The 16,282-nt window shown below is 38.7% G+C and overlaps 2 protein-coding genes across 5 annotated transcripts; both read left to right on the top strand.

Moving 5' to 3' along the window:
- The first annotated feature begins 1,369 nt into the window (after positions 1 to 1,369).
- lhx6b (LIM homeobox 6b) lies at positions 1,370 to 6,324 on the top strand. The gene is made up of 8 exons (XM_081714828.1): positions 1,370 to 1,378; positions 3,780 to 3,905; positions 4,178 to 4,299; positions 4,943 to 5,127; positions 5,367 to 5,497; positions 5,703 to 5,798; positions 5,969 to 6,076; positions 6,283 to 6,324. Exons 1-8 carry the CDS (start codon positions 1,370 to 1,372, stop codon positions 6,322 to 6,324), a joined length of 819 nt encoding a protein of 272 aa, XP_081570954.1.
- Positions 6,325 to 8,611: 2,287 nt separating this feature from the next.
- Positions 8,612 to 15,614, top strand: krt1-c5 (keratin, type 1, gene c5). 4 transcript variants are annotated; one of them, XM_081714994.1, is made up of 10 exons: positions 8,612 to 8,898; positions 9,110 to 9,555; positions 9,673 to 9,755; positions 9,967 to 10,123; positions 11,076 to 11,240; positions 11,405 to 11,530; positions 12,141 to 12,358; positions 12,457 to 12,482; positions 12,593 to 12,701; positions 13,171 to 15,614. In XM_081714994.1, the coding sequence occupies exons 2-10, from the start codon at positions 9,160 to 9,162 to the stop codon at positions 13,235 to 13,237; spliced, it is 1,347 nt and encodes a 448-aa protein (XP_081571120.1). In that variant the 5' UTR covers positions 8,612 to 8,898; positions 9,110 to 9,159; the 3' UTR covers positions 13,238 to 15,614. The 4 variants fall into 4 exon arrangements, with proteins under 4 accessions (XP_081571120.1, XP_081571121.1, XP_081571119.1 ...); XM_081714995.1 differs by having other exon boundaries at positions 8,639 to 8,898; positions 12,593 to 12,742; positions 13,171 to 15,612; XM_081714993.1 differs by having other exon boundaries at positions 8,639 to 8,898; positions 12,590 to 12,701; positions 13,171 to 15,611.
- The last annotated feature ends 668 nt before the right edge of the window (positions 15,615 to 16,282 follow it).

The raw sequence follows: 16,282 nt of genomic DNA, 5'->3' as shown, positions 1-16,282 counted from the left end.
CAGAGAAGAAAAGAAAGAAAAAAGAAAAAACACTCTGGCATGAAAAGTTCCTTTGCCATTCTGTATGCGAAGGTGTTCAAAATGTTTAGATGTTTTGTCTCCATAGCAGTAGATCACCTGGTGAGGTCTAAGAATTGCTCTTCTGCCAGCAGCATAACATCCTCATCTAGTCCTATAACATTTAAATTCATATTCATAAACCACATTACTGTGTATGTGCTCATGTATTGAGTCTCGTGTATTTCCTAAAGCATGAGATTCATAAATGCATTGGACCTTTAGCTACTGCTGCAAAGGGAATACTGTGTTATGAATAATTCCAGCATTGAGTGAGAACATGTCTGTTTTCTATGTAGAATGTTTGGATATTTGAAGGCTGCACTTGTTGACAAGTCTCTGCCATTGTACGGCTAAAGGCTAATTCCACGATCGATAATTGTGACCTGTCTCTGGGCAGCTATCTTTGTCCACCTTTTCCTCTGTTCTGCTGTCTTGCTGTCACTACACCACAACACTTACTCCTCTTCCATGAGCTGACATGTGGTCCTCTTCATTGGATACCTGGCTAGGTTTCTCCATGTTCAGAAACTGTAGCAGTTCTGCCACAGTCAAGCTCTACACATATGTTTGACAATATCCATACGTATGTGTAGCGCCTGTCAACTAAGAGGATGTGTATTTGATTGTTCTGAGATGTGAGAAACATCATATTCATTATTGAAATGCAAGATACATCTAGCAGGCCAGTCATGATCATTCAACCATATATTCTATATATTATTTATATTTATAGTTCTTGTAATGTCTAAAACTCTAAATGAGTTATTGTGCATGTGATGACTCACATACATTGTGTGCACAGTTATTAGGCAAGAGAGTATTTTGACCATATCATTTTTATGCATATTTTCCAAGCTGTAAAACTTGAATGCTTTTTCAATTTAAGCATATCAGGTGATGTGTATTTGTGTAATGAGGGAATGTGTGGTCTAAGGAGATCAACACCCTATATAAAGGTGTGCATAATTATTAGACAGCTTCTTTTCCTCAAGCAAAATGGGCTAAAAAAGAGGTTTAACTGATTCTAAAAAGTCACAAATGGTAAAAAGTCTTTCAGAGTGATGCAGCACTCTTAAAATGGATAAGATATTGTGGTGTCATAACAGAACCATAAAGTGTTTTGTTGCAAATAGTCAACAGGGTCACAAGAAATGTGTTGAGAAAAAAAAGATGCAAATTAACTGCCAAAGATTTGAGAACATTTAAATGTGAAGCAACCATGAACCTGTTATCCTCCAGTGCTGTCATATTCCAGAACTGCAACCTACCTGGAGTGCCCAGAAGTACAAGGTGTTCAGTACTCAGCGACATGACCAAGGTAAGGAAGGCTGAAACCTGACCGCCACTGAACAAGACACATAAGGTGAAATGTCAAGATTGAGCCAAGAAATATCTGAAGACAGATTTTTCAAATGTTTTATGGACTGATGAGACGAGAGTGACTCTTGACGGACCAGATAAACGGGCCCGTGGCTGGATCAGTAACGGGCACAGAGCTCCACTTCTACTCAGACACAAGCAAGGTGGAGGTGGGGTACTGCTATGAGCTGGTATTATTAAAGATGAGCTAGTTGGACATTTTTGGGTTGAAGGTAGACTCAAAATGAACTCCCAAACCTACTGCCAGTTTTTAGGAGACACTTTCTTCAAGCAGTGGTACAGGAAAAAGTCTGCATCTTTCAAGAAGACCATGATTTTTATGCAGAACAATGCTCCATCACATGCATCAAAGTACTCCACTACATGGCTATCCAGTAAAGGCCACTGGTGGACCCTTCCTAAATGGGAGAAATGTGGTGAAGGAAAATATTACAGCTCTCTGAACAATGTCTGGGAATCTTAACAGATTAAGAAACTGACAGACTCCATGAATGGAAGGCTTTTGACTGTTATTGAAAAGAAGGGTGGCTATATTGGTCACTGATTTTCTTTTTAAGTTTATTTGTAAATTTAGTTGTTTCTCTATTATTTTCACTTCAACAGATGAAAATAAATAACTGAGATGGGAAAATGTAAGTTTTTCATTTAGCTACACAATTTTGCACACTAATAGTTGTCCAATGATTATGCACACATAGATATTCTCCTAAGAAAGCCAAAAGATTTCTTCTAAGAAAGCCTCACTTTTACTTTCTTAAATATTCAGGTTTAAGGTTTATTAACATTTTGGATTGACTGAGAGAACTGTAGTTGTTCAATAATAGAATGAATCCTCAAAAAAACCAAACAAAAAACCTGCCTAATAACTGTGCACACAGTGTAATGAAAAAAAAAATTTCTACATGTTTTGGAGAGTACAGCTATTCAAATCAGCTTTGACCAGCAAGATATAGGCATTCAGTAAGTATGCTAATTGTGCATAATTAGGCATACTCATTTGCATAGATGTGCTAAAACATCTGCAGTTTGCTTAAAAAATGAGAACTTGCAATCTGTTTTGTACCATTGTTTAGAGGCATGGAAATTTTCACATATGGTTTTGAAAATATAATTTCAGAATTAGGTCAAAGCAACTGAGAAACTTTACTTAAATTATATCAATAGAATATATGGCTGACCAATTTGGACAAATGAAGGAACCATCATGCATATCATAACTTACATATTGGAAATAAAGGAAATTCGACTTGTTTTAAAGAGTATATCTTTTCATCTAAAAAGCAACACAAGCTTTGACCAGCAAGATATATGATGTGTGTTATGACCTTGTGTGCTAATTATGCATATATTACTTGTTTGCATTGATGTGCTAAAACATTTACAATTTGCTTAAAAGAAAAAACCTCAAGTGGTGCTGAGATTAACAAATGACCAGTGATGCTGAGATTTTCACGTTGTTTTGAAAATATTAAATATCATGTGAGAATTGAAACAACTGAAAAATAACCCCATCTCCCCCAGACCCACGAGAAGCTGTGAAAAAAAAAAAAAAAAAAAAAGAACAATGACCTCCAGAATTTTGTGCTTCGACCCTGGGCCTAACAACAACTTATTCAGAATGGAAAAAATACATGAGAAAATACATGAAAAAATATGCAAAAGATGGTTGAAAGTGAGGTTATCTTGGATTTCCACATATAGCTGTTAGACAAAATTTACGCTTCTTAGGACTGTATTGGTTCCTTTTGATGGACAGCTGCGATTAACACTCTAACTCCATCCTTAGAAGGGCATTTTAAGTCATTACTAATTGCAGGGAACAGAGAGTTATTCGTGTCTTTGGTTCGGATGGTGTAAGATAATTATTTTCAAGAGTTACAGGTTAAGAGCACGGCTTCATCGATTACAATTCTGACATAATTAGAGCCTCTTGATTTAGTGGTACAGAGTTGTCATTGTTAGGGGCCTATAACAGGGGTGATATCAGGTGGCCCACAGTGCGGCAGACCAAGCAGAGCGCAAAAAGAAGGTTAGGCTTTTACAGATGGAAATGGTGAGTTTAAACTGGACAATATGTGTCATTTATTTTAGCAACAGATAAAATGCAGACTCTACTAAAGTTTCACTTATTTTATGATTTAAAAAAAAAATCATTATTGGTGTTACCACTGTGTTTTTATAGACTGGTTAATAATGTATTCAAAATCTTATGAGTAAAAAATATATAGTTACATTTTTTGCAAACACAAATTGAACGAGAACAGAACAAAATTTATTTTAGTGTTTATTATTATTATTTCTTTTTTATATTTTATATTATTTCTATTTTTTTCATATAGTCAACATCAAGTGGACCAAGTCGAACGGAGCAATGTTTGAAAAACGAGACGCATTCGAGTCTATCTCCAGAATCGTCTATCTGCGCGCAATGCACCCTTGAAATTCGGGACAAATATTTATTAAAGGTGCTCTTGATGATAATCAAAAAATTTAAATTGCATCAAATGCAACCACTGAATTTCTGTAGAAAAAGTTAAAATAAGATTTAATATTTAATACTGATGAAATTGAATAAGGTTTATTATCGTTGTTGCTGATATAGTTGCTTTTAGTATTTCTATAGTTGTATCACAATGCAGTAGTAGCACAAGGGAAAGGTCCACACGTATTTTTGTCATTGTTTTAATAACTGCTTTCTGAAATAGAAGAGAACAAATCCTGTTTTTCTTTCTCTCAGGTGAATAACTTAACTTGGCATGTGAAATGTCTGCAATGCTCAGTGTGCAGAATTGCTTTGCATCAACACAGCACCTGCTACATCAGGAATCAGGAGGTCTTCTGTAAACTGGACTATGAAAGGTGAGTTGGGTTTAAAATTCTGGTATGAGCATGATTTTGGTATTACATGTGTTTAATTTTTAAAAATATTTTTTAACACCATAAATGTATATAATTATTGAATAAATTGTTAGGTAATGGTTATTCAAAGCAGCTATTCTTTATTATCCAGAAAACACTGCTCTGCATTTTGCATTAAAGCTACTTCAGATAATTTATGACAACAACAGGGAGTGTTATTATTTCTCAATTATTAAATGAGGAAAATTATTGCAAGGGATCAAGTCACCTTATAGATCAGATGAATAGAATGGAATGCAGGGCAGTTTTCAAAACAGCTAAAATGGCAACACGTTTAGTTTGCACTGATGTCAAAGCCAAATGGTAATTCACCAGCATAATGTGAATAGGAAATGCACCAGCATAATGTGAATAGGAAATATTCTTTAAAAATGTGTCACATTACATCTTATTCCTGTGACAACACAGGAACACAGAACATATAACAACGACAACACACAAATGCCTCTTATTTTGAACTGAATGTGCTTTTAAACATTTAAAAATAAGATTTATTTTTCTTTTTGTAAGAAAAAAACACTTTAGCAATAACATCATGTCAGATAATAATGAAAAGTCCACCAAGGTTTGATTTGTCTTTTAGTACCTTCGGCATAAGGTGTGCCTGGTGCGATCACCAGATCAACACCTGTGACTGGGTGCGTCGGGCTAGGAGCTACACCTTCCACCTCGCCTGCTTTGTGTGCTTCTCTTGCAAAAGGCAGCTCTCAACAGGAGAAGAGTTTGGCTTGGTGGACAGCAGGGTACTGTGCCGCATGCACTACGGGAGTGTGGTATCAGAGCACAGTGAGTTCCAATAATAACAATGTGTAGAGCTCTAGCAGAGAATCAGCCCTAGTTAATTGTGTTTTCACACTAAGTACACAAATGTATTAAACTTAGATTATTCAAATGTCCCACGTTTTTTATCTAATGTTTTTCAGTATAAGTGATTCTAATGTGACATTCAAGCAGCAGGCTTGCTGTACCTTTAAGGGAGGAGATTTAAGATGGATACATGGAGAAAGTGTTTGTCATTTTTTTTGTTTGTTTGTTTTCCTCTGGAGATGGGACAAGTTTGGAGACGGTTCTGCTTTCAGACTGCCTGTCAAAGCCTTTCAAAAGAGCGCGCACTGCATTCACCACAGAGCAGCTACAGGTATCCTACTAATATAGGTACTCTACTACTCTTACTGGTCTCTTACCCTACTAATATTACAGGTACCCCAGTAATATTTGCAGGAACCCTACCTTATATTTCAGATACCCTACTAATCTTACAGGTATTCCTACTAATATCTAAAGGTACTCAGATTGATTTCGGACAGATGAGTAGGTCATGGGGCTTATCCTGTGCTGCCCAGCTCATGCAGATGCAGTTCACCCAGGATAACAACCCCGATGCCCAGACTTTGCAGAAACTGGCACGTATGACTGGACTGAGCCGAAGAGTTATACAGGTGAAGCAACAGCAGGCTGTCACCTGTAACACACATGCACATGTTGGAGATGATCTATTCTAGGTCAAATCTTTCATTTTTAATAAATTATTCTGCAATAATAATTATTCAGTTCTGCTTTATGTAATTAAGAGTGGCAAAAAAGAAATACATTATTGAAACTTTTACAGGTTTGGTTTCAAAATTGTCGAGCGAGACAGAAGAAGCATCCTGTCACCACTCCACTTCTGCATGAGTTGCACCTCTTGGCTTTCAGCAGACCCGAGGGAGCGCAGCAAGTCTGTTTATTTACTTATTTATTATCTTTTAAATAATGATTATTTATTATCTTATTTACTTTCAAACAGCTCCTCAGCCCCCTCTGCCTTATATACCTTACAGCTCACATTATATCCCAGCTACACTTTATGCAAGCATTTTAAGGAAACATCAGAAATATTTTGAAATGGTGAAAAAGTTCTGTTAATCTTTTCTCCTTTGACAGACCAATCATTCTCATCTACAGCTGTCCAGACTGTTTCCATGATGGAGTCCCAGTCATCCGTCAATGCACAGTAGCACAGGATGGGTATTAGAATAGCTACAGTGCTGTCTGACTACTATGTTGTAATGTGATGAGTTTAAAAAATGTGAGTATGTCTTTATAGACAACTGTAGGATTATATCCAACGTGTACATTTGCAATAAATTTTTAATAACAGTAAAACGAATCTCTTGCTGGCAATACTGGCGGTTCCTGTAATTATACAATATTTACATTCTTAAACTGCTGCACATCAGTTTAAGAATATTGAATGTGTACAGTTAATTAAAAGAATTTAGATGCTTTTACTAACTGCTTAGTGTTTCACAGACAATTCCCAAGACATTTCAGTATTCTTTGGTATGTAATGATCAAGCTTTAGGTTGAAGGTCTTCAGTTTCAGCTTTGTGTGTTTAATAGATAGATCGCAATTAATAGATCGCAATTCACCCAGTAGGTGAGATAATGATGTCCATTATACAGTTCACTCAGTGAGCAATTCAGTGGTGACCGTAACAGGCACCAAACTCAGCAGGCCTTATTGATCACTCTGTCCATCTCTTGAAATGTTCTCAAAGCGTTGTATTGATTAGTCTGCACTTAGACCTGCAGTGACATTACAGCTTTGGAAAATGACAAAGTGACCAGACACTCCCACTCATTTGGGGGTAATTTGTCTTCTGAAACATTCAGAGAAAATGGTTTAAAATCTGTACGTCCTCAGCACTCTGTCATAAACTGAATGACTCAAAATAAAATAGGTCAGTGACATTATGAGAAGCTACTTCATTTGTACTAATCATTGTTTGTTTTTTGTTTTTTTCAACTAAGGCACAAAATATGATATGCATTATTAGTATCTAAAGTTACCTCTCTCTAACTAGCAGTACCCAAGTTTGGATCTCATTCTTTCTTAGAAATAAATCCTCAGTGACTTACTTTAAGTGAATTTAATGTAGGGCTTCGCAAATGTGGCATACATGCGTTATTACGGTCACAACTTGTTTTAGTTCCTCTCAAAATATACAAAACCTGCGATATTCCTTGTGTAATGGACATTAATGAAAGGGGTGTGTGAAAGGGATGTTTCTCGCCTAGACTGGGTATTTAAACTGAACGTGCGTTATCTCAAATTCCTAGACTGTAAGAGTACATTACCCACAGCTCATTGAGAGATGCGTAAAACAGAATTATGTCGGTTTGAATTTTAGTGATGTTGTACGCTTGCACTTTTCTCCCACATGATGTCGCTAACAGCCTGAACTGCAAAGTGCTATTTACATGGCTGTATATCCAAGAGAAAACCTACCCTGGGTACATAACAGCGATTAATTTGGTTATTGTAGTTCATAATAAGCATTGTAAGAGAGCTTTACAGTACATTTTAGGCATTATGCATTCAACATTTATAGAATGGAAGTTAAAACAAATTAAATATGCCATCATTTATTCACAGTCTCTCCTTATTGCCACTGTGAATATTCTCTCACCTGTGGCTAAAAGGCAAGAGGTGTGTTACACATGCTATGACAATAGAGGATGGAATCAAGAATCAGGCACTGATCTGAGTGAGTCAGACAAACAGCTCCCATCACAGACTGTGCCAATTTCTCAGGGGTTTTGCCTTTCTGCTCTTTCTTCCTGTCCATTGTTTCAGCTTCCTTCTGGCTAGCACTGGCGGCAAAGGCCTGTTGCAGTGTGGAGTTCTCCAGTTTCAGGTTAACCTAGCTTACCTCCATGGCGTCACTGCATATGAAACTGGACAAGTTCTCTTGGTAGAACCAAGGCGAAACTTCCAGTGTGTTAAACTGGTTATGCAAGATTGACAAAACGGGATCTGCATAACAGTACACACAAACCTGAGCAGACATATACTTCTTGTAGTTGGTGCTGTGATGGGTTGCTTCCTTATCTCCACCTGCTCAGTGTCTTTGAGTCAGTGTAGAGGGCACAAATCTATTTTTGAGTTCATGTTTTTATTAGCCAGTTGTGATATTCCAAGTAAAGTATTTATTATTCCTATCCTTTTATCATATTCAAGTTGAAGTGAAGAATTAATTTTATATTCTCAATTCTCTCGGTTGTAAAAGCAGAAATGCCTGTAGATAAACTAGATATATTGCACTGTCTGCTATTTTCCAGTGCCAACGAAATTGTAAATGGATCATACATTTTTTGAGCACTTTGAAATGCTAACGTGTCCTTTTACAGAATATTAGGGACTTTCATTTGATCTGTCTTTCATACAGTCTGTGATTTTCTATTTGTTTTTGAAACTTCTTTCAGTGCTTTTGAGTGACTTATGGCACTGAGGAAGTCTTAGTAGTTGTTTAGTACAAATAACATTGTGTTTAGGGATCTGTGAATCTGTTCCTGGAATCAAGACCTTGTACAAATGACAGTGTGCAAGCCTGTAATAATGTGGTTGGCTGGTCATGGATAGCCAATCAAAACCCAGCATCAGTCTTCTCACAAACGCCCTGACTCACCTGAACGGTCAGACCTATATAAATGACACCAGCTCGAAGACAGTCTAAGTCAAACACAGATTGTGTCCATTATTTGGAAAACATCAACGTAAGTACAATATCTATTTTTTTTTTTTTTATCCCAGCTTGTTTCACTTTTGTTATAGGTGCTAATGAATGTACTTTTTTTTTTTAGAGTTGTACTTTTTTGGAGAAGTGTCTGCCACAATCCCGGCAAAAGGCAAATTGTTCGTTAACTGCTAAAGGCAAGTGGTGCATGTGATTTGTTCCCTAATTTCGTTGTATTTACTTCGTTCCAGAGTCACACTACATACTGTAGTACAGTCACCCTGTTTCCACCGCTGCCATCATGACCTCTAGCTTTTCCGTGCGTGCGTCTTCAGTGGGCTGCCAGCCTTCCTTCTCGAGTTTCTCTGTGCGAGATGGCGGGAATAGGGGCCGTTCTAAAGCTCCAGTATCCCTCTCGTCAGCAAGCACGCTATCGCTCTCCCGATCTGCTTCTGTGGGTAATGGCCTGAACATCTTGAGCAACCTCTCTCTGAATGGTCTCTCGGTGGGTGCCAGCGAGAAAGAGACCATGCAGGGTCTGAACGACCGACTGGCCAGTTATCTCAATAAGGTGCGCTCGCTGGAGAAGTCCAATGCTGACCTGGAGCTTAAGATCAAGCAACTAATGATGGAAAAAGCACCTAAAGATCACAACATTGAAAGCATGATGGTTCAGGCACATGCTATTGCTGAAGAGGTTTTTGCCCTTTTCTTATCTAAAAACAATGCTATAATATAAATACACACACACACACACACACACACACACACACACATATAAAACCCAGACTGAACTTATTCCTGTGCTCTTCAGGTAAGGAAGAGGTCTCTGGAGAATGCACGCATTATGCTGGAAATTGACAATGCAAAGTTGGCTGCAGATGACTTCAGGGTCAAGTGAGTCTCTCACAAGCCTCTGGGGCCAAGAGTTATTCTTTGTTGTTGTAACTGATGTGTAGATCTTTGAAGATAGTACTGTATATTGTGGTCCAATTACCTTAGTTGTGCAATGTTCTTTTTCATGGCACTGGCCATGAAAAGATTTAAAAGAAATGGTGTCCCTGGAAAGTCCCTGATGGTTTGTGTGTGTGTGTTGTGTGTGTTGTAGATGGGAGGCAGAGGCAGCTCTGTGTCAGTCAGTGGAGAGGGACTGTGTTGCACTGCGCAGGGCGAAATCAGACCACGATCAGATGATAACAACCCTCCGAGGAGATCTGGACAGTTTGAAAGAGGAGCTGTACTTCCTGAAGAAAAACCACAATGAGGTGACATCATTTAATAAATGATTATATCACTGCTTCATGTGATGGCCTACAAACTAGTCAGTTGACACAGCATTAAATAACTGCAAAGCTATTAAATTCATTTTCATTGTGCAATAATAGAGACTTGCTTATATTCTGCCAATGAGTGTGTGTTATCAGCATGTGGGAAATATACTGTACATATGTCTGCCTGAAAGTGAAAGCAGTGACAGATGTGGAGCTGTTGATGCCTGTTATAAATGGAAACACCCAATCCATCATCTTTCCTGTGGGCTGCTAGAATGAAACACACACACACACACACACACACACACGCACGCACGCATGCTCGCACAGCATGTGAGTGAGTCTGAACCTGAAGGATGGGTGTGTTTCCACAGGCATGGTGCCTGACAAAGTGAACATTTCGTCAAGATTACTTATAGATAGCAACACACGACAGCACAGCAGGGCAGGATGTTTGCTCATATAGCTAGACCCAATAGGCAGCCATACATTTATTTCACTGTTACAAACAGATTGTAAAGATTGTAAAGTTCTTATCCACCACAGTTGGCACTACTCTGAAGTCAGATGCCGGACAAAGTCCTGTATCTTGAGTACATTGTCATCTTATATTTTTCTATTTTTATTAATTATCTTATTCTGACCTGTAAATCTTTAAATGGCACTTTATAATAATGTAATTTCTTATATAGGACAATGCACTGCTTGTGTGGTTATTTGCAATCTCAACATATTCGAAAGTCTATATGTATGTACACTTGACTGCAATACCTCAGAGCCAGATTGTGTGAGTTAGTATACTTACACATCATACCAAGTGCCATGGTACAAAATAAAATGCAATACAAAAAGCCCTGCTCTATGGCATATGAGTTGTCAGTCTCTGAAGCTGAAAGTCCTGTCCACCCTATGCATTATTAAACTTTGAACCCAATGCTCTGTGTAGGAGTTGAGTGCACTGAAGACACGTTTGGCCAACGAGCAGGTGAATGTGGAGGTGGACGCAGCTCAGGGACCAGACCTGGGAGCCATCATGGCTGATCTGAGGACCCAGTACGAGGGCATTGCTCGCAAGAACAAAGAGGACGCCGAGATATGGTACTTGAAGAAGGTCGGTAGTAATGACCTTTGACTGGTTCATCATACAGGCTATGCATGTCAACGGCTCACCTCATTTTTGGTTACAGTATTTATGCCCATGGAGGTACAGTCAGTGAGTACATTAAAAGGTTACTAGGTTGCTGTTTTAACTTGGTGTCTGTGTACGGGGGTCAGCTGGAGACAGTGCAGTCGGAGGTGAAGGAGAGTAACGAGGCCCTGCGGTGTGCTCGGAGCGAGCTCAGTGAGAGACGTCGCTTCCTGCAAGGCTTGGAGGTGGAGCTGGACAGCCTGCGGAAGCAGGTAATCCCCATTACAGTTGACCTTGACTGAGGAAAGAACAGTGCAAATGCACAAACGCAAAAAGAGAAAGTAAAAAAAGAGTCGCACTGCGACTTGGTATAATTTCAGCTGTTTGCATCAAAGCCTGCAAAATAGTTGAAAATTATGAGACGGGTTTTTTCCAGCAATCAGTCTGTGTCTATACAGCATGCCACGACCATGTCTACACCTTCTTTAGCAGCCTCGGAAGCGGCAGGGTACTGCATCTGCTGTTTGCACTGTTGTGCACACAGACAGAAACTAAGCATGTCTGTCTCAGCATGGTTCTGAATAAATGAATGAATGATGAATGAATGAAGATTACAGATTGTGGTAGTGTATAAACCCATCATATAAGACATAGATTTTTATCTTTGTCATCTGAACTAGAAAATGCAGTCAGGGTTTTTCTGGAAACATATAGAAAGCTTATTAGGACATTTCACTATAGCCTTTGCTTTCTAGATACCAGATATTGAACATAGTAACTTCCTTCTAAAGGAAGTAGTTAAAGCTCGTTCAAAATGTGACCTCTGTGTTGTCCGATAAACCTTTAGTGTCACATACTGTCACACCCCATGGCTCTCTCCAGGTGGGTGTCCTGGAGGTGAACCTGGGTGAGACGAACCATAAGTACACCCTTGAGATGGAGCACATGCAGGGGACACTGGTGCAGCTGGAGGACGAGCTCTCGCAGCTCCGCCTGGACATGCAGCGCACGAAGACTGATTACGAACAGCTGCTGCGTGTCAAGCAGAACCTGGAGCTGGAGATCGCCACCTACAGGAGACTGCTGGAAGGAGAGGAGGTGTAAGTACTTGTGGACAAATGTAGATCAAGGCAGGGATGGTCTGCAGCTGAAATTTCCCTGACACGTAATTTACATCCATTTTCATTTTATGCTTTAGGGTAAAAGAGATTCCAGCACCTAAAAGTGAGTCATCTATATCTAGCAGCTCTTTTGTACCATCATTACCTTGTACTAGCTCTGTGTAAACATTTTGGCATCCAATCATAAAGATTTCTCTGTCGTTTTTGAAGAAGAACCTGAGGTAAGAACACGGAAGATTGTGAAGGTGGTCACCCAGACTATGATCAATGGCAAAGTGGTGGACGAGTGCAGTGAGGTGGAGCAGATTGAGGACCGCAAGAAGTGAGTCAGACACCTCCGTCGCTTCTGCTCCGTCAGTGATAGTAAGCCTTCCCCTGCTACATCTCCATGTATATCCACCACTTTATGATGGGAATGAAATGCACAAACACTGGACATATTAGACACCCTACACCCAACTGTTTCTGAATCTGATTTCGCAACATTAGGCTCAGTAAATGTATTTCTGAAACGGGTTTCCACATGATCAAGCTGAAGTTAAAAGTATCATATTGGATGCAGTCGATACTCAGTAAAGGTCAATCATTTGCTACTGCCTGCAAAATAAATAAACACAAGCATGTTTGAGATGGGTTTGTTGTGTGTCTCATTTTCAGTGTGAATTACTGTTGTATAGAGAAACAGCTTTATTTGTGGTTAATGATATGCAGAAAATATTTCCCCTGAGACCTATGGTATCTATATCAGTGATGTCAGTGTTTACAGTGTTGTTTTTTTTTCTTCTTTACAGGTTCGATTTGTCAGGGGAGAGTAATCCTAGTGCGGCTCATTTAAGTGTAGCAGAAAGGCACAATTAAACAAATCTCAGGACAAAACCATTTGCTTTTCCATATCATGTGATGTTAGAATTCACTGTTGTGCAGTGCAGTTGAGGCAGAGAGACACCAAGCCTCAGCAGCTCTGTGAGAACAGGCTGAAAAAGCCAGCCCTGACACTAAAGCACAGTGGTTTCAGATGGCAGCTCCTTTGGGACTTGTGAAGGAAAGACTTTCCTCATCCCCTCCCTACACCAACGAGTTGTCGAACAAGCTTTTTTGTTTGGTGGCCACAATAGTGATTTTACTGAATAGTGGATTTATAACACTAGCTCAAAGTCCTCCCTGTCAGTCATGCAGGGTGATAAAAAGGTTACAAAATTAGTGACCTAAGATTCTAGTGTGTTTCTGGGTCAACTTATGTGATATGAACATTTATAACATTGCAGTAGTGCCTGTATGACACAAGATGCACAGAAATAATTTTTATGATATACTTTACAGACTGCATGGCTGAACATCAAAAACAGCTAAGCCCTTAAAACAGAGTTTATCCATAGTTAAAGTCTCATGATTATCATGCCGTTTTAGGTCTACATAGAAAGAATAACAATGTACTACTTTCAGCAAATATCATGAGGTTGAAATACATATTTTACTATTTTAGGATATAAAGGGAAAATTGTATTATTTTAGTTTTTATAAAACCATAACAAGCAATCCAATTTTGGGGTCTAGCAAGAGCAAAATATTCCTTACTTACTTATTTACTTAATTAATTAGCATCTCAGACCAGCTGTAAGATCATACCCATGCAGAGGAAATATGAAAACTACTCATGTACATAAAATGAAAAGTGCAAATTATTAAAGCAAATTAATCATGAACAATAATAATAAATTATTAACACTGTTAATAAAAGTCCAGCTCTAAGTACTGAAAAACTGGAGGGATTAACTTTGTGTATGTATGTTGTATGGAGTGATGTTCAATACCACACTGCATGGGTGTTTTGAATTGTGCACGCTAAACCTGGATCTAATGTAACGTATGTATGTACTCCAAAGATTTGTCTTTGCAAAACCCCTTTGTGTAGATGACAAAATGTGAAAGCCTTCTTTGACTGCATAAGTTGTGACATTTGTACAGCCTTAGGCAAAACCATTCAACCAAAGAAAGAAAGATGTTTCAGTGAAATTGCCACACACTTAATGCCAAAATCTCAATATGCATAGATGAAACCGACTTTTAAGGGGAAGGGTGAATGATATAGTTCAAGATTCGAAATTTAGATTTTGAATGTTTACTTCACAATTTTTGCTAAACACACGAGCAGTCTAAGACGACTTCCTTCTCATTCCTGTCAAAAAATAGCAAAAAACTAACTGGACACACATTAGCACACACTACAGACAATGGCATATTAAGTACACGTGGCTGACGGCGAGTGCAACTATTCTGTACAGGCGGAGACAACACATGAATGAGTTTCAGCTAAGGTTCTGTCGGGCTTGAGTGCAGAAGTTTATAAAAATGATCAAAAAGGTTTAATAATAGGACAGCCAAAAAACTAGAGCAGGCAAAGGTCAGCAACAGAAAGGCAAATAAACAGACAAAGGCAGACTAGGGCTAGACAAAAAAAGGAAACCTTCAAGGACAGAAAAAGGTCAATAAAGGGTAGGCATAAACAGACAGCAGCTGAAACAACTCGAGGACTATGGGAGTTGGAGTCTGAGAGAGAATTGGCAGGTGTGACATAAGCAGAGGTGACAGCTCCCAGAAAGTGTCTGCCAACAAAGGCTACAGTCTATAACTGTACACTTAAAATGCACCTACACGGAAGGCATCTCTAATAAAGTGGCTGGTGAGTATAAAGGTGTCATTAAACGAGTCATTACAGAAGGAAGTTTGTGCTTTTGCTTATGAAGCTCTGTTTATAGCCTCACTCTCTGGTCTACACAGGCAGGTTTAAAGATCGATTACGTAAATGAAGCAGCTCCATTTTGTTCCTAATAATTATTCTTCATGTACGGGACTGGGTTGGTCCAGTGGATTTTGAAGCTCCATTAAAAACCTGATGAAAATCATTTTTACTTCATTTTATTGTAGAGTTAAAACATTAACATTAAAATTAGGGCATTTACAAAGGCATTTATAACAAAATGTCTTCCAAATGTTAACACGGTCTTGTGTCTTCCCTAATCTAATCGCATTTAGCCTTAGTTGATTGGTTTGCCAAAAAAGTGCTTTTTTTCTTAAGCGTGAGCCATTCCTTTGATGTATATGTTATGACATTGGCAAGTGATATGTCGCTTCCAGGGTGCAGTGTATGTGTATATATATATATATGTGTGTTTACTGTCCTCTGAGATTACTACAACATGACAACTGGTTAATTAATGCAGAGGAGGAATATAAATATGTACACAGTTGAACAGTCCTGTTATGAATAATCTGACCGCACTAGTGTTTATGTTTGAGATAATTAGTAATATAAACATTTTTTCATTCATATTAGACTCCATGAAATACAGTTTTGGGTTCCAGAGGTAGAGAGGCATGCCATGCTGAGAGACCCTACTAGATGCTTAATAATAATACCTCACAAAGTTTCCCAGCCTTAAAGGACATCTTCCACAGTCATAGTCTAAGGAAGGTCCTCAAAATCACCACTGACTGCAGTCACCCAGCACATGGATTGTTTACCAGACACCCTTCTGGCAGGTAGTAATGAGGCATTCATTTCAGAACCATCCGGCTGAAGAACAGTTTCTACCTGCAGGCCATCAGGATCCTCAGTGAACTGTAATCCAGTCCCCACCCATCCTTGCACTCTTCCATGCATGTCTCACTCTTCCATGCATGTCTCACTCTCATTGTTAACCTCACTGACAATCATGGACCATGTCTCCTTTAGTCTCTGCCACTTATATAACGCAGTACACTCATGGTACTGTCACTAAGGATTCAGTCCTCACTCTGTAGGCAAACAGCAATAATTATAAAGGCACTGAAGTCACAGTACTGTTGCTAAGGACTCAGTCCTGTCTCAGTATATATTATCCTGTTTATGATATACTCCATGTA

Source organism: Electrophorus electricus, chromosome 5 (assembly GCF_041902795.1).
Source record: "Electrophorus electricus isolate QZ-2024a chromosome 5, ASM4190279v1, whole genome shotgun sequence".
In the NCBI taxonomy this organism is placed as follows: Eukaryota; Metazoa; Chordata; class Actinopteri; order Gymnotiformes; family Gymnotidae; genus Electrophorus; species Electrophorus electricus.
Note: the sequence above shows the minus strand (reverse complement) of the source record. Positions and strands in the feature narration are given on the sequence as shown.